Source organism: Bacillus rossius, chromosome 3, assembly GCF_032445375.1.
Source record: "Bacillus rossius redtenbacheri isolate Brsri chromosome 3, Brsri_v3, whole genome shotgun sequence".
In the NCBI taxonomy this organism is placed as follows: Eukaryota; Metazoa; Arthropoda; class Insecta; order Phasmatodea; family Bacillidae; genus Bacillus; species Bacillus rossius.
In genome coordinates, this window is record NC_086332.1 from 14,608,648 (window position 1) to 14,632,474 (window position 23,827).

Consider the following 23,827-nt stretch of genomic DNA (forward strand, 5'->3'; position numbering starts at 1 on the left):
CCCACGGAATGATGAGTCCACCCCGGCCCATGGTCTGCTTTAGACTGCCACTAAGCCACATTTACATGAGACTATTAGCTGGAGACAATAGCTGGATCCTGAATAAATGACAGTAATTTATTCCAGTTACTGGTTCCAGCGAATATTTACACATTGCTAGTTGCCAAAGTCAAACAAAATGTCTTTATTTAGTCCAAAGCATGTACTTCGCTGTGGTATACTGACGCCAACCATTAGTGCTCCTCGAATCCGCACAGACCGCTATGGCGCATCGCCGCCTCGCCCCGAGCGTGTGCGACGTGAACGCACCTGGGTGCAGGGTGGTGCAATGTCTCGAACATAAGCTGCTCTGCCTAATCGACTGTCGCCCGCACGAAAGTCGACCACGGGGCTACTGTTATGTGACCTGATTACCTGGACTTTGAAATTAACATTCAGCACTCTTAAAAACAATATTAATTAAGTAATGGCTATGTTTAAATATTAATTGTAATTCTGGACTTTAGCGCGATCAGGCGGCGTGCATGGCCCGCGATTACTTTTGCACACGACACGTTTTCGCGGGAGCGAGGCTGGGGAGTCGTGCGGATGTCACAGCCATCGCCAGTTAATCACCGCCCTCCAAGGAGACTAGTCGCGAGTCGCCCGCGGAGCATCTCGACCTCCGCCCTTGCCGTCTCTACCGGAATTGCGTGAGTTTTCAGCCCATCAGAAACGTGTCCTGTAGAGCGCGGCTCCCAGTAAGCGGGTCATGCACGACGCAGCGCATGTATAGCGTGCCTGACAATAAATCACTTTAAATTGAGCCTCCGCGTATTTGTTACAACGCCCATAGCATAGCGACCCTGGTGGCTAAAACAGCCGGGGGTAACTCTGACGGAACGACCCTTACTGTCTGCCGGCTACGTGGCGACGTCACGCCCTGAGTCAAGAGACTCGGCTACGCACTAGCACGTAGCTATTATTGCTAGTTGGCGCCCAGAAACAACTCCACACCCTCAACATCACCTCGGCAGAAGGCAGAAGGCGTCAATACAATGTGTTGCACAGATACTTATACGTGAATTGGAGACAGTATTACAGAACCAAAATAAGAAGAGATGCAGAATGAGAGCAAGTGCTGGATTTTATGATGTATCACTTTGAGTGCATAGGAAACATTGTTACGCCAATTTGCTGACGAAGATTCTGACATGTACTTATGTTAATCATTTGAGGATGATGATAGATGATTTTGAATGGCTTTTTCATTAAATTGAAAGTGCAATTTAAAAAGGAAGATACCTTAATGTAAGCTATTCCTTACAAACTGAAACTGCACATTACATTAAGTTATTTAGCAACATGAGATTTTCATTGCTCAATAAGTGAACTAGTAGGAGCACTAAGCTGGTAGAGGTGTGTCCATACCCTAGAATTACTAGACAACTACTTTAGCTTAGCCTGCACACCATTCTCCTATGCAGATAACGTATCTCAGTAAGCTACACGGGCTCCTCTTCCTGAGAGAGCTGGCACTAAGCAACGACACCAAGCAGCAGCACGACCGAGAGAGATGTCCGCCACATATCCACACTTCTTGAGGAGATGGGCCTGTGTCAAAGTTTTGGTTAATTTTGTTACTTAGTTTTAAAAATACGGTCCCTCTATTTTGAATAAACCATTCAACCCTTAGGTTAACCCTCGCGCGAATGACAGTCGATACTTTGGTCGTTCGGTGCACTTGGCTCATTGTCCTAACCTGTACTCTCGCCACATTCGGCATGTCACATGGCCCTATACGACGAAAACATAATGAGCTGTGTGATCAGAGGTGGAAGGTTGACTGGCGTAATTACTAGAAATAATTACTGGAAGTTGCGAATTTTTATTATTGCCTCTTTTTCTTAATATAATAATCTAAATTATAAGTAATTATAAAAATCTTTATTGTGGTATCATGAAATTCTCCCTTTACACAAACTAGATACTCTTCACTTAATCTTAAGTGTCTATGGAATCGGATGAAATACAATTTATTGACATTAGTTAAAGAGAAATGTAGCGCGTCAATTTGCTTTTAAATAAAGGATAATGAACTCACAGTAACTACTAAAAGTATTTATTTATATCTATGCTACTTTATTTTTTAAATAAATAAGTTGTCGAATAACTGGTAGATAAAATGACAGCTGAGCAAGTAAGTTTTCTAACGTTATTTTTCGAGGTTTCTCAAGGTTTTGCCCATGCATGTACTTCAGTCACCCTCTCCGTAATTATTTAAGTAGGCCGGAATACGATTCCCCATCTCATTTTTCTGTCACTCATCTGTTGGCCAGACAAACTACAACTTTTGACTGACGATGTGTCACCGCCTCGTAACTAGCTGCTTCGAAATAATGTTAATTTTAATTTAGTCTTGATTTCAAGAAATGTGGGAAGCTGTATTATAAAAATTAGGATGTATTATTTTTTAGTGAAAATAACCAATGAATATGCAAATTTCAATGGAAATACTGTAAAACACTACTCGTACTTTTAAAAAAACATTGAATGATAATGTAGTACACTGACATTTGAAAATACACGTGGATAGATACTTGCTTTATTCTAATTTTTACACAGAACAATTAATCCCAGGAACAATGTTCCTCAAAGTCTAATACATGTTTTCAAAATCAGATATGGGTAAAAGTTTTGTATCGTGTATCCAAATATATCCCTTGATTCTAATGGCATGATCCTGAATACATTGATCCTGTGGTGTAACTTGCTTGCTGTGTTAATTTAGTATATTGAAAGATCCTTGATACAACAAAAAATTGTGATGTAATAATGAATTATGATCGTATTATCAGATCAAATAAAAATCTGAAAATTAATTTTTTACTTCCTAACTTCATTTGTATTGCAATATTTTTGTTATGTCCAGGACGTACTAAATTAAAACAGCAAGCATCAAGTACCACAGGATTAATCCTACAGGATCATATCAGTATCAAGGGATACGGAACAGTTACCCAAAAATGTTTTTATAATTTTACAGCTGTGTGTCACAAATACATCCAATTCTATTCTTTATTTTAATATTTTACATTAAAATACAACCGCATATGCAATAAGGAACAATTACCACAGATAGTTTTGAATGTACAATAATTGCCATGAGAAACAGTGGTGCACAGATGGACTGATCAAGATATGGGCACAAAAAACAGAGATGATGGCAATGCAAATGACTGGATGGCTCTTATTGGCAACTAGTTAGCAAACGATGGAGTGCAGTAAAGTTACCAATGCAGAGTGGGGCTGATTTGCAGAGATGTGGACAAGGAAATTCCTGCTTTAGATAAGACCAGTTAGCATGATAGCTAGTGTGGGTTAGATACAGAGAGATGATAGCTAGATATATGAAGGGTCAAATAAATATATTGGGGTAGATGGATAACAGGTACTGTAACAAGGAGGAGGTTCTCTTATTAGAGACAGATGGCTAGTATTCTGGAATAGTTGTTAGCAGTGGTGCATGGGAAAAAAAAGTTGGATGCCAGTTTTGTAGGCTTTAAAAGGACTTTGATAAGATACCACACAGGAGGCTATTGGAGAAGGGCTATTGTTGTGCAGGGACAGTAGGGTACTGCAGTAGGTGTGATCTTTCTCGGGGATCGATGGGCGAAAAACTTTCAGAGTGATAGGAGACAGTGAGAAGTTATGTCAGGGGTATCACATGGGTGTGTTTTGGGTGCCACTGCTGTTCACTGTTACACAGGCGAGGGAATAAGAAGTAGGATGAGGATGTTTTCAGATGACTACGTAGTGTAGTAAACACTGAGGGAAGCAGGACTTCTGCTAGGTGATCTGGACAAGTCGGAGCGTTGGTCAATTACAAATGGTACATATATGGAGATACATGCAAACAAAGGTAGTGAAGAAAGTTTATTGTTGGAAGGACTGGAAGTGAGGCAGAGGGGTTCTCTGCAAAACAACCTAGGGTTGGGGAACAGGTACAGCAATTGGTCAAGAAGGGGTGTTTAACTTTTTTTTCCCTTTGTATTTGAAATGCACAAAGACTGAAACAAAAAAAAAGGTTTTTTAATGAAATAATTGGCAGTTTTCATAAAAGAAGATACATTTGCCAGTTCAGTTTGGTTTTTGAACGCACGGATCACATGCAGACGTAATATGGAGCTGGGCAGAGGAAAATCTTTGAGGCTATTGTTGCACGCGCACGTCTATGAGAACACAGTCCACAGAGAAGAGTTAAAAGTTGGTCAACTAACGTGTAGGCCCTATGTGCTATTTGCCTATGTTGCAGGTGCTGTCTATTTTACTCCTGTTTGTGCTTTTATAAGTTTAGTTCAAGCTTTATGCACTGAAATTATTAATAATGTACAGTGTTCAAGCTTAGCAACTGGTGCTTATGTTAGGCTTATTCACAACTATATAAGCAGGAATTAACTACAACTACATAGCATATTGAGTTTTGAATTCTTTCATTCACATTTTGATGAACAGTTGATTCAGTCAGTGGAAAAGATAACTGAGGAAACTAAGGTTGGTTAGATAGATATTACCAGACTGCTTTAGTTGCACAGATGTAACAGATGAAACGGAAACGTGTCTGTAATAAACTACTTTTTTTATATGCAAGATTAAAAAAAAAACACTTGAAATAATTACATCTTACCATTTTGGTTATAAAGTAAAGGCTAATTGGATAATGAAAATAAATCAAACTTTAAAAAGTAGTAAATTTTGAGTGAATATTCTTTTTCAGTTCACAAAATATTACAGTCCTATTTAATATTGCTTTGATATTGCTTTTTTTAAAACTTTATCACCCCACATTATTGATGAAATTACAGTTTGCAAAACCAAGTGCATTTCAATGATGAACTTGTGAAAAACTGTTTTTGAAGTAACTATTGTGATTAAGTTTAAGGCTGCTGGGTACGGTGGGCTAAATAGTGGGAAACATGTGTACCGCTGTTTATCTTTTTTGGGAAAACGAATGAAGTTAAAGCTATACTTAAACATTTTGGAAGTAAGTAATATAATGTCGTATAATTGTCTGAGACTTTTTATATTTTTAAAAATATTTAAATTTCTGAATAAAAAAATTTGGAATAAAAACCCATTTTTAACAATTTTTTCTTGATTGCAGTGAACGAATGCAGCATAAATACCACAAAAAGCTATGTCTTAGACTCGCACCTTACCATGTTTTATAGTAATTTGCAACTTGAACATTACTTGAATAATAATCAACCTGTAAAACTAATAAACAAAATTAAATAATTTAAATATTTTCTCTCATGAAAACAGGACATCTATTTGTGGAGATATGTTGCTTCTATCCCCAACACCTTGATTGAATGCAGAGCAGAAATGTGAGCGATAAGAAAGTGGCGACTCACGTTTCCTGAAACCGAGACGGATTATCGGCAATGGCCTCTTGGTTCGTTGACAGTAGCACAAATAGCTTTTGTTTCCTTTTCTTAATTTTTTCGTTGCATAATTATATTTAAAACATTGCTTTTTGAGGATACTTTTATCAAAGCGTGTTATGATGCAGGGCGAGAAAACCCGCGGACTAACGCCATCATCTGGCACGATTCCCACATGCAAAGGTCTGGGGATGGAACACACCGGGGTTCGAACCTGAATCGCCGTGGTGGAAGGCTAGGGTCTTTGCCAGTTGATCTCCGCGGCTCCTGCTGTTATTGAACATTACGAATAAGTTATACAATAAAAGTAATCAAAACAGCTTTTTTTCTCTAAATTCCTCTTTCAATACGTTAGTAAGAAAGCCTTTCAGGAAAAAATCATTAAACTCAAGAGAACTCAAATTCCAGAAATAAAAACACACTTCCGTCCTTTTAAACTGTTACTTTTGCAATTGAAAACATCAAATTTTACATATCACTTGAGAGTTAATTTTCGTAAGCAAAATAGTTGCTTGGAACACAACCTCAACATTCCTAATATCAGCGAATTTGTATGAATCTGGAATACTGTTTTCACTTTTTTTTTTTTTTTTTTTAATTTTTATGCTCAATTTTAAAAATTGGGATGCACAAGAATTTTTTTTAAACATTTTGTGTGTTTTGAAAATTAAATTTATTTTAGAAAATATATTAATTACATTAAAGTGGTGCAAAATACAAGTATTAAGCTGTGGTTCACTCTATATTCATTTACAGCTCCTCACAAGTCTCTCTTCTTTGGCCCTCTGGGTTTCTTGTTGGGCTGTTATTATGCACAAGGGATCCTTAATATCCATCTTGGCAAATCTTTTTGAAAACTGAGGGTTTACTATTTCCTGCAGCAGACATTCCTTGTCGAATCTGAAACAAACATAATTATAAATTCGCTTAGGTAAGTTGTATGTGTGTAACATAAACTTTAATTATTTTTTTATTTTAACACTGCAAGTTCTCTGTATATGTTAAGCTATTGATAAGACGACATATTTGAGTCGTAAATGTGTGTGTGTGTGTGTGTGTGCCAAAATAGCTTACGAAAAAACTACCAGTAATGCAATGTATATGTTGTAAATGGATATCAGTGGTATAAAAATCTTACTGTGAAAGATGTGTTACAAAAAAGAAGAACCATAGAATATAAATGTAGACTTCATATGAACTACACATTTTACTGCTCTACTCAATAATTGTATATAAAATAATAAGAAAAATACCTGCACAAATATGCTTCCATTTTTTCGCACCAGAAAGCGTCGTCTTTTTCGATAATTTCATGTCATCCAGTGGAAGTTTAAAACATAAAGTAACAATATTTTCTTCCCGTTATGTGCATCTGCCCAAGCACTTGATAAAAATAGTTTAAAATCACGTCTGATATGTTTTATGCCACAAATATTGTACAAAATGAATCTAAAAGTTCATATTCAATAAGTGGTCATTGTATTTAGCAATACTAAAGAGCTAAAAGGAACACATATATAGCTGAATATGATAACCTGTCCATTATCGATAGCTTCTTTCGGACTTAGGTACTTATCTGCTGAAAGAGGGCACTTAATTTCCATAATGGCATCGTCACGCACCAAACCATCAACAACAGAATTTTACATGACTTCTGTATGAGTTAATTGTAAAACCGAAATTACATTATCAAAATTTAAAAAATATATATAATTGCATACTTTAAATGTACCTGGAGTTCCACCAAGAAAAGGATATTCAGAATCTATGAATAAGCCACATTCTTTTGCCACTATTCCATGATCTTCGGCCTTTTTACACTTGGCTACAGGTTCGTTGGCAATACCATACTGTGTACCTTTCGTGCTGAAGTTTCCATACAATATTCAATGAACTAAGTTTCTACAAGATGTTGTAACCCTCATTTTACAAACCCTGCCGAAATGGGAAGCAGTTAGTTACTTCCTCCTCTCTGTATTCCACAAGTGACATCTGTATTGCAACAAAGTCGTTCTCTGTAGCTCATTTCGCTCTTCTTCGGTCTGCACGAGACTAGCAATGAAATTTCTTTTCTTTTCCTCAAGCTCTGATGCTGTAATCGTAATCTCTGGTTGATCTTCCTTTGGATGTACCAAACCATAGTGCTCATCTGCAGTATAAAGTATTTTTTCGCTTTCATTTGTATCTTGTTATTGTGCAACCGTTGATGTTTCCTTCTTTGTCTTGCTCGTTGTTGTTGGTCGATGAATTTTTTTGTGTACATTCCTAGAACAAAAAACAATGTACTTATAGCTAATATAAATTGTATTCATTTGCCACATTTACTTTAGGTTATTTATGAATACAGAAGGAATTGAAAAACCTGTAATTTTTCTTACTCACTTAGAAATCCTTTGTAATTACTCAAGAAAGCTATTCACAATGATTTTCCCCTGAAAGATTTAAAGATGAAAGACAGACCTCCTTGTAAGTGTAGTGTTAGTATCTAGTATGTACTCTTGTGTGTGAGAGCTGCGTGGGCGATGTTCCAGGAGAAGCGAGTGAAAGAACTAAAGCGTGAGCTGGAGTGCTGGCGTGAAGAGGTGCTTGCCTTGAACTCCGTGCTCGCCTGGGAGAAGCACTGGTACCCATGGCTTCTCATTGGCATCAGCACCACCCTGTTCACGTGAGTCAAATTGTGTGGCACGCCCTGTTGCCAGATTGTAAGCCTCTGGGGAGAATTGAAACTAAAAGTGTTCTGCAATGTTTTATAGAGAAGGTAATAGTACAGCAAAATCAACAAGACATAGTTGTCTGAGCAGTGCCATTTTGATGGGCTCACCTTCTTTTGGGGTAGTGGGGACTGCTTTCGCCCCTTTTCTCTGGGAACCACAACTGTGGAGAATCACCGTTACAGCCGCTAGGTTTGTGGGGCGAACAGTATGTTCCCACAATGTGTGAACCTTGAGATTCCCACCTGGAAGAGTGTTCTGGCAGCATCTGGAATCCAGATGCTGTCTGGAGAGGCATGATCCCTGAAGTTTGTTGCAGCTAGATAGGTATGTTGTTGTTCCCCAAGGCGGATAGTTGGTTACTTTCTCTACCCTTGACTCATACGTTACACAAGTAAAAAAAGTTATGAAATGTCTGGGAATATTTCAGTCCTTTTTGCAGCCGGTCTGGTACATTTTTGACTCCCATTAGAATATAAATTACGATAGAAAGTATTACTTCTAAAGAGAAATCATAGCTCTTTATTAGGGATGGGCCAATGAACTCCTCAAATCTTCAAATACCATCAAATCCTTAGTATATTAAGGATTCAATATTTGAGGAAAAAGATTTAAAGAAAAATATTAGAGGAAATAAATTAAAATAAAAAATTTCAACACTGGTAACCTCTGAAGTTTACTAAGTCTTTTCTTATTATTATCTATCCTGGTAACATTCCCCAAGATAATGTATATTTAACATGTAATTATATAATTAAAAATTCAATTTGTATTGATCTGGAAACTTAGTTTGTGAAACAACCATTTAAAGGGTAAAATGTTTGAACACCATTGTTAATATTTTTCATTTATCCTACATTACTTTTTTTTTGACACTTGACACCTAGATTCTGATTCTAGAGTATATTTGAGGTACTCTTTGGGATTCTAATTCGAGATTTGAATTTGAGAAAATTGGGATCTGACCCAACACTACTCTTTATGGTACTGTTGATGCTCATTAATCCGGTGGTCTTTGGTCTGGCACATTCATTAATCTTGCACTGATCAAGCCACTCTGGTTCAGACTTCTCTGGTCAGATTTGGGCATTTGTAGACCTTGACCACCATAGAGGAACTTGTTAAAATTTGTTTTAACTATCATTGTACCAACTGTGTGTTAATTTTTCATGTATTCATGTTAGATAATCCAGCAAAATTGTTAATCTGGCACAGCAGTGGTCCCGATAAAGGTATTAGTAAAGTTATTAAAATACCTTTACTCTACTTATGTTTCAAGTATACTTTATTATGGTATTTAAAAAAAAAATACATAAGTGTAAAATATATATCTTTTATTGAATCAAGGAAATAATTGTGATGCCGAAGGTTAGAATATCAAGTAAGATAACTGCAGCGAAATCCTATGGGTTATGCATCAGTTTGTCCATTAATTTGCCATCTTTGGCAATTGTCTTTAATTAGATTTGTACTTGTAGTATTTTAGTGTATATTTACTGACACTGGTGTGCAGTTAAGATATGTTAGTACATAAATCGCCATTAGATAACGTTATTTAATTTTTACTTAAAAGTTAGTGTTTTACAGAAGTGAACGCCTCATGAAAGACCTGCTTTCTGGTTTCAGGATGAACTCCATACACTTGAGCACAAATAAGTCAGTGTCTATTGTCCATTGGCTGCTGCCACATTCTACCTCCTGGTCGAATCGCACGTGATTGTATTTTTTTGAATTTTGTAATGTTGTTATTGGTGTTTTGTCCATCGTTGAGTGTTAAAACTACCTAATGTCCAATGAGAATCAGTTCAAGTGTATCATAGTGAGTATTCTAGCCTCTTTCGTAATAATAACGCAAATTTTGCAGGTATTTGCTCATTATATGTGGGATCACATGTGCAGAAGAGTTTCTTGGTAAGAGACAAGGTTGGATTGTCGACAAGCTGCGAAGTCGGGAGTCACTCACTACCTGAGCCGTCCCTAGCGTGTGTGTTGTGTGTGGTGGCGGCACGCAGGTTCCTGTGGTACCTGGACATGTCCGTGCTGAGCACGGTGGCGGTGGCCTGCCTCGTGGTCACCGCGGTGGACTACCTGGGTCCCATCGCCCGCACCAGCATCTGCGCCCGGGACAGCTGGAGCGGGGCGAAGGAGCGCCAGCTGGAGGACGTCTGCCGGGCTCTGGCGAGGACGGAGCACCAGGTGCTGTCGTGCTGGAAGTCTCGGCAGTCCATCAAGGCCGCTTGGCCCCACCTGGTGAGGGTCCCGCGCCCCTCGCGGCGTGCTGCAACTCTTGGGGCTCTACGCCTTGTCATGAGGGATGCACACAGTAAACCACTGAAATTGGACAAGAATTATTTATCATCCCAATACTTGCCGGGAATGATTCTGGGATACCATCCATGAAAAAAAAATTTCAGGTTTACTGATATATAAGTTTAAATGTGACATTTTCTATTCGGGTAAAGCAATATGTATTCGTAATTCTCTGCAAATATTATTTTGTATTATTGGTTAGGTTTTTCAAAAATAGTAATGTAGTCTGATGATGATAAAAATCAGCGTAATTATTATTATTATTTTTTTTAAGTGGAGATTTAAGTTTACATGAGAGAATGTAAAACAAACATGAGGAACTGTTTACGTACTTGTATTACAAATTTAAAAAATTTAAGTACATATGTAATAATGTATACTATGATAACTTGTTTCAACTGTAGTTATTAAGCTTTGGCAAAAAAATTACATTTCGCATACTATACTCAAAAATATTTCTCAGGAGAGCACGCATTACTCACGCAGGGTGGCCACAGAAAAATTGGGAAAATTCAGAGAATTCGAAACACTTCGGAGAACACCTGGAAAAGTCTGGATTTTTTTATGGGTCAGGGAATTTTGTGAGATAAGCTTGTTTCAGCATTGAAATAGTTTTCTCAGTGGCCATTTGCTATAAAAAAGTGAGTTAGCTGTATCATTTTCAAAATTGTGTCTACATACAGGAGAATCCCGTTATAGCGAGCACGGTAATAGCGAGAACACGGCTATAACGAGGTCTTTTTGAGGAATTTACAGCGTGATCGCGTGAAGCGCGCTTTGGTTATTTGTCTGCCTTATCTCCACCCCTCTCGTTCTCCACTAGACATCTTGCCGTTGACAGCTGCTCGACTCGAATAAACCAAGCCCTTGAATATACGTATACTTGTACGCATTTCTTATTATTTAGAAAATAGACAAATCTATTTATTCCTACCATTAAACATAACAATGTGCCCTTTTTTTAATATATAAACTAATTAATTTGTTGGGACATTTTCGTTAACGAATAATAACATTGTTTATAACTATGTTAGGCCAAAAAAGTTAGAGCCGTCTTTATACTTGTTGCTAATTGATCGTGTTAATAATACACAAATATTTATAAACTTGTTTGGAATTATTTCAGTCGTGACACGTTTACAAACACGTCACGTTATTTATTTTACTATCTGACAAATAGTAGGCACTACCGTATTTATTTCCGAATCGCTAGGGCAGTTTTATTGTTACTTTTGTTTCGGTCAGTTGTTGGGGTATCTGTCCGGGAAGAGGGTGGTGATGGTTTGAGTTTAATCCCAAATTTATTTTCAAAAAAAGTTTACAGGGTTCTTTAAATGAAAAAAAGTATAGTTTTCCAGCGACTATTTTGTTTGAGGCGTACGTGCGCTGCCACACTCCTGCTTTTTTGTAAGGAATTAAATCGTCGCGCTACACTAGCGCCGCCTGTTTGCTACATCCTGAACCAACATGGTCGCCAGCAGACAGCCCGCGTCGACAATAGATAGCAGCACAATGCTGCGTCGGCCGTGGGCCAAGTCGAGTAATCGATTGCAGGCTGAGATGCTATACTTACGTGGCGTGGTAGGGTATTCTGGTTATTTTGACGCAATCGGTGATCGCATCCGTACTTGTGGGGTATTGTTTTAAAGAGAATTCACACATCTGCTCACAGAAATTAAGATTTTGTTAATATAAACTGTTATTTTCCAATTATACAGGTTTAAACACAATTATTATGCTATTTTCGGTAAATTTTTATTTTTTGGGGGCCAAAATCTGTCCAATTCGGTTATAGCGAGGATCATACCCGGAACCGTGACACCTCGCTATAACGGGACTCTAGTGTATTACCATATTCGCCCAATAATCCATGCAGAATTTTTCTTAAAATGTGTATTTAAAAGCATGGTGTGCGGCTTATTTAGAACTTGACAACGCTGCATAGCAAAATTTCCTTCAAGATCTGATGTTGGTTAACCTGCTGTTGGTTTAATGACAACAGACATCTTGCATGTGGTTTGAAAGTGCATATATTTTTGAAAAAGACATTGCAATGATTACCGAAGGTTTGCGGTTGCGATTATCTACTGCTGCTGAAAACCCATAAAATGATTCAAATGTACGAGGAAATGGTAAGAAAGTCGGCACATACAAGACTGGAGGGGAAAAATAAAATTGTGGCCGAAATTTTAATAGCGCTTCACTGCAGTAAACAAAACATCTTCGGTCGGTACAGTACTCATTATTTTTCATCATTACAATTTTTTACCTCTCTTCAACGTAAACAGTTAATCCATAAATAAAATATTTATTGCCTAATATCTTAGAGATGTGTATTAACAGTTTAATTAAAGAATTTTAATGAAGTATTGAAACTTTTAATAGTATACTTGCGGCTAAAATATAGTGCAGAAAAAAACTGGTAGACGTCTACAACGGTACCTAGAATGCTATATTATTTTTACCGGTAACATTATTTTATAATTTTTAATGATTATGCAAGTCCGGAATTAAAAATTAATAGAAAGTTGAAATATGGTTGTAAGGTCTATGTTTAAGTTAGTTGTGAAGCTATTCTAAACATATATTTTTGGTTATGGTCTAAATATCAGGGATGCGAGGCTTATTCAAGTAATTCTAAATGCAAGCCTTTATTCTGTAAGAAAATTAATTAAAAACCACAAATATCATTTTTTTTACTTCTTGACATGTTTTACAATCATTCTTTAAGAGGTTGTTGTGATACAAGAGGTTAGGTTAGTTTACATATTACAAATACTGTGATACTGTAAAAATGATCAGTTAATTTAGATTAGCAACATTAAAAATCCTGAAATATTGTTTGATCAATTGGTTATGAAATACAGTACCAATATAATGTAGCTAACTGAAACTAACCAGACATCCTTAATATTTTATAGTGTTTTTAATGATTCTAACCAACAGTTGTTAACACAAATTAAAAGAACCTAATTTAAGTAACCTAACATACACAACAACCATCCACACTATTAAATGTTTTAAATAAAGCTAATCTATCATCACTCTTTAAATGGTTAATTACTGGTAAACTACTTGTAGCATCACAATGCCCTCTTAGATAATAATTGGAAAACATGTCAGGAAATAAAAAAGGAAGCATTTGGAATTTTTATTATAATTTTTGCATAAAAGTGGCTCTCCTTTAGAATTACTGTGTTTTATTTTGGTAACTTAATTGTTAATTGTCTGCTACAATTTATTTGGGTTACTTACATAATCTAATGATGTTTTTACTTCTGCTGTTTTTGTATTGATAGTAAACAACTAGAAATACATGTAATCACAGTTAGGTATAGTGCCCTATCTTAAATAAAATTAAGTTTAATCTTTGTTTACTCATTTGTCTTTTGAATACTTGCAGTATAATCAAAAGAAAGCTGATTCATTTTTAAAAATGAAGTAGCATAACAGTGAAAAATTAGTCAGGGAAAATTATAATCTGGTCAGTGAAAACCTGGAAAAGTCAGGAATTACATTTAAGAGTTTGTGTGGCCACGCTGAGGCAACAACGGTTTCAGAGAAATTAAGTCGGAGCATTGTAAATATAAGCTCCTACCACAGTTTGAGCAAAATTATTTTCCATTATTTCAAATATAAAATGTTTTTTTTAGCTTTTGATTGTTCAGTGCTCTAGCTCTGATACATTTCTTTTTCCAGTACGTCGTGGTCGAAGTGATTGGCCTTGCTTGCCTGGCTTACATCGGCTACACTGTCAACAACATGTTCCTAAGTTACTTGTTAGGTAAGGGAGAAATGTTTTAAATTACGGATGGCTTTGTGCACAGACATTGTATTTTCTTTCTTTCTTTTTTGGTTACCATAATTTTGAGATTTTTTTGTATTTTGTGAAGATGTACTGTCATCTCTAGCTTGTGTAGGATATTGAAATACTTATTTGTTTGTTATATTGCATCAACTACTCAAAGTGGTTTGCTAACATGTGTTATCTTAAAATTATGAAACATGGACATACAATGTTGATGCACTAAGACTAGATAGGACCAGGCCCTAATTGCATACTGAAAGTCCGTAAAAATATAAAAATCTGTGTTTTCCCCCGTTAAATACATCTTTTAAGTTTTAATACTGCTGTATACATTGACCTAAGTTTTTAGCCTCCAAACTGACGTAGGACTAACAAAGAAAATATATTTGTTATTAAAATTCAAAAGGACATAGGAAAATAAGCATAGTGAATCGGCCCCAGAATGATATCTGTCATCTTGTCAGGGTATATTCCTACTAATAAGACAAGTATGTTGATCCAGCAAGTTTTAGATCTCCATCTATTTTAGTTTTTGGATAAATCGAAAAAAAAAAAAAATCAGAAAGTAATTTTTTCCTCAAAAATGGCTCAATCTATTCATATGAAATTTAGACACATTATAGAGGTATATAAAGGCTATAGGTACTCGGAAGAAATAACAGTGTGTAATCTTCATATTAACTATTTGAAACAGGCAATTTTTAAGAAATAAATTTTTTTTCTGTATGATTACATTTTCATACAGTTTTGAAACTAAATTTTTTAATGTCTTTTTTGAAGTAGAATAACCTCTCAAAAAATCCATAGATTGATCGAAAAGGTAAGCCATATAAAAAAAAAAACCTATTTAACCTCAAAATAATGCTGTTCAATTAGCACAGCTTTAAAGAAAAATGCACATTAACAGCATGATTTGACGTAGCACAATGTTAGATTGGAAGTAGCACTGTTTTCTTTAATGTGAATTTTTTATTTCCTTATGCGAAGAATAGCAATGGCACTTGTGTAAGATTAAATAAGATGCAAGGGATTAACAATACGACGAATAAACAAACACTATTTTGCTCTTTCCATAATAGCTATTCACTTCCTTCATTGTGTATTTATCTCCGACGATGATGATGACGACGACAAGTGTTCAGCCAATGTTTAAATTACGCCATCCTGCATGTCAGTAGCAGCTCTGGAGAGAAGTAAGAAGCTTTCGGGGCTAGTTTACCTCACGCCGACTAGGATCCGCTAGTGGCAAGTCATTCCAGACACACATTTAGAAAAATACATTTATGTTATTAGGTTAAATAATCTTTATAATAATAGAAAATGTTAAGTTTATTCTTTTTTATTTCTTTTTAGAGTTAAATATAACTCCTATATAAATAAATTTATTAGGTATTTTGTAACTCAGAAATGTTGTTAGCGCCTACTTAGGAATATTATGCACAAGCCCTATTATGTAAACAATGTGGTGAGTTTTTAAAATTCTTGGGTTCTTTAATCTCAAAATGTTATTTAACATTTTATTAGATGTACTTAAAAAATATTTAAACATTTATTAGTGCTGTAAATTGATGTTTAAAATGGTAGTCAGCTATCACGTAACTGATTAGAAAACAAATTAATCTAACATACACTTTTACGTATTGGAAAAATGTATTTGATTTGCAATGTTTTGATTAGCGCTCTTGTTTTCCTGGAACGAATTAGGGCATTACTTCTAGGGGTGGGTGTATTTCAATGTTTATACATCTAAAACAATGGAAACAAAGCATATTGATTAATTGATAAGTGCAAATAACATGAAATATTTAAAACAATAATTGGAAAACCATCTTTTTATTCAAATATTAAAAAATTCAAGAATTAAATATAATTCTTATTGAAATATTAATTTTACTTTAGGTATCTTTTTTAATTTTAAAACACCAATATAAATATTTTTATTCAATGTATTTATTAAATCAGAATCAATTAAAATTCTTCATATAATAAAACTACAATTTGGAGCATTTTGTTTGGCAACCATAAGATAGCAGTTATTTAATGTTGGTAACACTGTATATACAACGAACAGCCATCAGACCTGCTGCTTTATATTTTGAATTAGTTGGTAGCGAGCAGCTAGATAGCTAACCTAATATGTAATTATTAATTGTTGACATCAAAATTAGGTTTTGTTTGTATTTTTTCGTAATATTTTGATTAGTTTTATTTAACGATTTTTTCAAGTGAATGAAAATATGTCTATGTTTAAAAGTAATAATCCAAAGTGTTGCATTTTTGCAAAAATTAATAAATAAAATATAGGGTATTCCAAAACGTATAGAATCAGATGAAGTTTTTGAAGAGTTTTCAACGGTCATTGAACGTGCAATTGTAGTTGTGATATTGTGTATCCATTTTGCCGTATAATAAAATATAAGTAAATTGTGTATCCATTTTGCTGTATAATAAAATATAAGTAAATAAAACTTGAATATGAGGAGCAGAAAACATCTTTGGAAGATGATAAATTTGAGTTATTAGACAAAACCGAATCAAGCTTATCATTGATGACTTTGTCTCAGTCAAGCTATGATGACCAATTGTTTTAATTTGAATGTTGTATGCAATGATACTGAGGAGTGCATTAAAGTTCAAATCAAAAGAACTGTTATAACTCATAGATATTGTGATGTAAGTTTTGTTACAAATAGAAATTAGTAGTAGTTCCTCCAAATGCTTGAATACAATCCATGATTAACCCGTCATTCGTCGCATTATAAAATGTTACACCAGTGGTCGCGCATGAGCATTTTGCTCACAGACTTAATTTTACGATTAGAGTCATGCTTAACCACTTTTAAAAGGCCAAATATTTTTACTTATTGCAAATGGAACAACTCTACTTGTTTAAATAATATTTAATATTATCATGACATAATTTTTAATTTTTTTTTACATAAATCATCATCACAATAAACTATTTGGCTGTATACTGAGTTTCCTTTGTCTGGCCTACGAATACATCAAGAATAAATGCAGTAATGTTGGAAGCAACAGAAAATCACACATTATTCACAACTTCATCATTTTCTAGCACAAAAATTATTAAATCTACTGAGTCTTTTGAGGGCACACTAATTTAAATATAAACATAAAACTATGGAAAGACTACAATTACATATCTTCCTCTGGAATTCCTAAGTGCTTTTCCAAAATTATAAAATCTTGTCTCACTTCTATCCAAATTCATATTTTCAGCTTCCGTATTCAAAAGTAATTTCTTATTTTATACGAAAATCAACAATTTTGTGACATAATAATAATGTTTACTATAATTGATGTTTTAGGTAATATATGTTTTTTTTGTTTGTATTTTCAATAAAAATATTGATAATTATAACATAACTTACCTGTTCTGGAACATTCAGCGATTTGTTGAAGAGCCAAAGCCACAATTTTCTTCCCCCCATTCATTTCAATAAGTAATACCACGAATCATTAGATTTATATTAAACAAAATAAGTCTCACAAGAATATATTCCACGACTAAACACAATACTTTGCAAACCGAACAGTCGTCACAAATGTAGCAACACAACTGGTCGCACTGTGAGCAAACTGCTCATGCGGCGTGCATGCCTGTAAGCGGTATCTTATATCACGGCCAAGTATCAGTTACATCCTGTCAGCCACCTCGTGACTTGATAAGGAAGGTTCAAAACTCAGCTAGAAAAAATGGACACCTCCACGCAGCAATAAAAACAATAACAGTAAAACAATATTTCTGAGGGAGAGCAAAATGCTCATAGCGCGACCAATGACGAGTTAAGCGACGGATCTTCATTCCAGGTGAAAATGATGCTGCGAAGATCGTCTGATAAATAAGCGCTTGTATAAAGAATTGGAGTATTTTGAGATCAGAGTTAACTAAAATTATATAAAACTTTGCTACTGAATATGACTCTACACTGGTCGATAAGATGAATGATTTCTGTATTCCTGATAAACAAGTTAATATATTTACTGGCTTAAGACAAGAAAACTAATTGGATTGCGAGATTTATTAACAATAATGAGAAATACAGATTCTTGTACTGTAACTCAAGCTCTTGCTGTATTTTTATTCAAACTCTGTACTGGCAATTCAAACAAATTGATATCAGCGACTTTACAATTAGAAGATGAGCAGTTGGTTTCAAATTGTTGTGAACAAGTGATACAATCATTTGAAAAAGATGTATTACCTAGTTACTTCGGTTTGCAATCTATATCCAGAGATGATCTCATCCAGAATAATTAATCACCATTAGTAAAATGTTTGTACTATGACATTAATGATAAGCTTGTTCTGATTTGTGGTGGAACATATGCTTTCCATCAAAAGAGCTCTAATACCGAGTTTCAAAGAAAGTCTTTCTCTGTACAAAAGAAAGTACCATTATGTATACCATTTACTATTTGTACAACAAATGGATACATAGTTGTTACTATAAAGAAAGAAATTATCGATAATACTGATGGCATTTGCAAATTATTGGAAAAGGGTAAAGTTTTCGTTGTTGATCGAGGATTTTGTGACGTTCAAGAGCACATAGAAAAATGTGGTTATCGAGTACTCATACCATCATTAATAGGAAAGCAAATTTGGTTAACAACTGCTGAATCTAACGCTTCAAGATATGTCACTAAAATTCGTTGGACGGTAGAAGCAACACATGGAATGCTGAAACAAAAATATCATCTACGAGACCAGAAATTCGACAATAAAATGCTTCCCAGAATCAGTAGTTTTTATAGAATTGCGTCTAATTTAGAGTATACAGATGAAATTGTTGAAATGATGAAATCTCAAAATATACTGACAATACACTAGCCGATGAAGTAAATAAATATAGTTGGCATCGAAAAAAAACTTTCATTTGAGACAATCTCATCTCGTGATTTGATGGATTTTTCAGAAATTACCAAAAAATACTTGAAACTTTGATTAACTAGTTCTTATCAATATAAACAATATCATTTTCAGCAGAAATGATAGATGAATCAAAAAATATTACTTTTAAGTTTGTTAGAGACAAAACTAATATACTGAAGTCTCAAGTATAATCTCATCATATTGGTAGAAATACAGATGTTTCATTGAATATAAACCAAATACAATTGAGTGGAGTGGAATATCAAGATTATGATATTCACACATCGCTGTAATATTTTTCTACTTAGCACAAGGACGATATTTGTCTAAAATTCTGAGACCAGTTTTAATACTCAACACTTTATTTAATAAAGACAATATTGCAAACCTTATTAATGAAGATAACGAAGATTAGTCACGAAGTCATTAAAGTATTATTATATAAAAATTGATTCTGATTTAATCAATATATTGATCAAAGTATTTTTTTTTTAAATGCAAAAATATATTTTAAGTAAAATTAACAACATCTCAATTTACATTTTAATTAATTCTTGAATGATTTAATTAAAAAAAATTGTTTTTATATTATTGGTTTGAATAATTTATGTTATTTGACCTTACTAAATAATCAATTATGCTTTGTTTCTGTTGTTTTAAATGTATAAACATTAAAATAAATAAATTTTTATGTAAAAAAATCTGTTTCTATTTATTTTTTTAATATGGCATACATTTTTGATGAAGTTATTTGAAAGTTTATTCTACATCGAAAAAGACATTAAAGTTTCGACATTTTATGAAGACATCATAAAAAAATATTTTCGGGGAAAAAATGCCTGTTTCAAATGCTTAATATGAAGATTATGAGGTGTTATTTCTTCCGAGTATAACCTTTATGTACCTCCTGCAGGATCAACATATATTATTAAAACCAACATACCTTGAAAAGATGACCCAGGTATCTTTCTTGGGCTGATTCACTATGCTTATCATTCTACGTCCTTTATTAACTGTACAGTACAAAATTTATGTCCGGATTAACTGGATGTCCAAAACAAGCAGGGTTCGAATTAACATAACTCTATTGCAATACAAATATTAAGAGATCATAATTTTTATGCTCATTTCGTATGACAACTAGAACAAGCTGCTCTGTGCATTGGTTTGTCGGTTATTCTGATCAAGCTTTTTTCAGATTATGTATTAATATGTGGTCAGTGCTTATTGCTTATTAGTTATTAGTAGGGTCAAGATTACATGGTAAATTGCGATAAAATCGAAATAACAATGCAAAACATGTAAATACAAATATAACACTGAAATGCAAGTTAATACACTACTAAGCACCAAAATGGAACTAAAAACATGAAATCAATCAACAGTTTGACAGCACTTAACTAAAATTACAAAAATTTTCATATTTTACTATGGTAAATTCATTTCATGTAATTTATTTATAATGAATTTTTTCCAAAATGTATTAACTAAGTGGATTGGAAAAAAATGAATATTCCATTGTTTGATCTTGCATGGCATTTTCAGTTACATGTTTATATAATAGATAGGTAATGGTGGCACATTTGTCAAACACACAAACATTTTTAGATTTATTTTTATATCTCTGAGTAGTTTTGTTCTAGACATACTTATTACTAATGATTTTATTAAATAAGTGCATTGTGTCACCCAAAATGTGAATATTTTGGTGAAAAAAGTATTAGGAATATTTTAGATTCGTATTTGCTGAATAATACACTTTTTTTTTATAAATAAAGACATTGTATGAAAATGAAAACAACACAGATATCTCCTATTTTAAAAAGAAAGTCACCTAATAATAAAACTATAAAATCTTGTCTCTACTTGCTATAGCTCTGTTATTGGTATTGATTATTTTTGGGTAATTTTGTTTTGAGTGGAAAAGTGTGTGATTGTGTGAGAGTTTTTCAAGCACTTTTTGTAATGTCTGTTACTAATTTTATTTGTTGTTTCTTGATGTTTTGTCCAGTTTAAATGAGTCACAATTTTTTTCCCCCTGTGTAGAACAGTGAAAGTAAAGAATTTTATATTGCCAAATTTCATTGGAAACCCACTTTACATGTTAAATATTATTTACTGCACAGTTTTGCTTTCTTAAACAAGATAGGGTTTGAACAAAAATCACACAGTGCATTTGGGGAAAGAAAAAGGTACCCATTGATGGTATTAGGTATACTCTGCTATCTACATTCAATCACAATTTTGCTATATTTTCTATTTAGAATTATTAGTGCAAATCACTGGGGCTGTTTTCCACTCTTTTGCAAAATTACAAAGTTTAACGCTAAACATAAAGGTTAATATGGATTTGAACATATTTCCACTAGTTAACATTCTACAATGTTTGGTTGATGCAGATTGATTAGTAATTATTAATGTGTTCCCTAAAATGGTGTTCCGTGAGCATTGACTCGCTGAAAGAACGGAACGTATTTACGTTCCAACCTATGTTAACGCTACGTGCCTATTTACATAAACCTCAAAATCACAGGCTTCCACTACAGTAAATGTTATTTCTAAATTTGCATAGTAAGGGACCCTGAAAAATAGTGTTTTAATATATGTATATTTTAATATATGTATATGAATGGCACTGACATCTGCTTTTTGTACTGTGTGTATTAACAGAAACATTTTTTGCCTTGGGTTGTTTAGTGAAAAAGCAGGATGGCTTTGTTTACAAGAGAAACTACTGCATATTTTATATTCATACCTGTGAGACTTGACACTTGAAAGTGTTGTCTTTTTAAAGTGGAGGAAAACTTTGTTTTCTAGAAAAGCATTATTTGAATTTTTAGGCGTAGTTGGAGAGATAACTTTTTCAAAATATTGTTTGGGATGTTTTCTGAAACTTAAAGAAATTTTTATTACAAAATAAAAAAGTCTTTAACTAGTAAAGCCTAAGCTATAGAATCTAAATTTTACTGAAGAAAAAAAAAATTATTTTGGTATCAAATTTAAGAAGTAACATAATTTTTCTATTCTGTTGTTTTGCACCAATGTATATTTCCACATCAAATTTTTGCACCACTTTAGTCTTATTTTAATACTTTTTTTAGTCAGTTTTTTTTACTTTCCCCTCCCATTATACATTTAAAAGTCCATTAATTTTTTTTGTTAGCTAATCACATCATAGATCTTTTTATATATGTTCTATCTTAATACCATAATATGCATTATCTTTTTTGCAGTGACAACTGCACTGATGTTGCCAGGATTGAAGCACTCTGGCTTCCTTTGCAAACTCTCTTCTGACGTGAAGACCACCTTCAGCAGCTCTATAAAAATGAAGAAGAACTGAGTGTTCTACGTGACTTCACTTTGTCAGCCCTGTGGAATACTTGTCACTGCCATGCGAGAAAGAAAATTCTTAAAATTATTTAACTTTGTTTTTGCATGCACTCGCATGAAGGAAGAAAATAGACTGAATACTTCTATGAAGACTTCTATAGCTTCTGTGTTAGTGGATTGTGCCATGTTTTATGTGTGTAGAAGTGTAGAATGTAGATATAGTGTATTGTGCCATTACTTACATAATTTTGTGTTTATTGTAAAACAAGGACTTTTTATTGATGTGAAATATGTTTAAAAAAGTGACTATAGACCTGGTAATATATTATATAACTAATTTGTCATATCTATTACATCATAATAATTTTCACCATTAGTTTAAAATTGTTTTAAATTCTTTCTTTAATGTTATATTATTACTGCATGTTATAACTTTTTTGTTTATAACACAGTGCAATGTACGTGCTTTGCACATCTGTGCAAGCTTAGTGAAAACAAGTGTCATGGCTGCCGAGAGAAACTACAGGCCTGGGAGCAAATAATTTTGTCGAGATCCCCGCTCTTTTACGTACTATAGAATTTTCAAACCCTGTATTGCATTACTTTAAAGATTCTCAATTAATTCTGTTAGCAATAGACTTTTAATTACCTACTATCAGGGTAAACATATGAATTAAAAACAATTTTGAAATTTAACTGAGCCTTGGGGATTTTGCCTCCCACTCACTGCCTTCGCTCTAAAGCCCTGAGCATTAAGCATCACATCCTTGAACAATCTTGCCAACAGCCTGCCATCTGTTGTAGGTCACTTGTTCTGCAGCTAGGCGGATGTCTTGATTAGAGTGAATTTAGAAACACACAGAGAGCTTTTCTACGAACAAAACTTTAGCTTGTCAGTAAACACTGATATTATTAGAAATAGTATATACATAATTAAAACTATTTAGTGTTTACAGCAGCTGCATATTATGTACTATGGCATGGGTAAATACGATAGCTTTTTTTTATACATCATCTGGCTGATGAATAGGCTAAATTTTCTCATGCTAATTTGATTTAAACTAGAAATGAAGAGATATTATTAATATATGTTAAAAATTATTTCGAAAGATTCACTTACCTCAATTTCAACTCAGATAATTACTGTGCTTGTATTGAATCATGTTAAGAATAAAATTTGTAATATTATGCAATAAAATATGGTGTACTGGTTGGTTAGTTGTCCAAGCCATGTTTGTTTAGACCAGTAAGTAATATAATTAAGGGATGCATTACAAATGTACTCTGTGGCGTGTAGGTCTATACATTTATTCCAGTGTTTGTTTCTAAGTAGAGATGTCAA

At 33.9% G+C, this 23,827-nt stretch overlaps 1 protein-coding gene across 1 annotated transcript; it reads left to right on the forward strand.

Annotated features, from left to right (window-relative positions):
- Positions 1–1,975: 1,975 nt before the first annotated feature.
- Positions 1,976–23,683, forward strand: LOC134530260 (ADP-ribosylation factor-like protein 6-interacting protein 1). The gene is made up of 5 exons (XM_063364954.1): positions 1,976–2,179; positions 7,958–8,091; positions 10,150–10,387; positions 14,147–14,231; positions 22,386–23,683. Exons 1-5 carry the CDS (start codon positions 2,165–2,167, stop codon positions 22,493–22,495), a joined length of 582 nt encoding a protein of 193 aa, XP_063221024.1. The 5' UTR covers positions 1,976–2,164; the 3' UTR covers positions 22,496–23,683.
- The last annotated feature ends 144 nt before the right edge of the window (positions 23,684–23,827 follow it).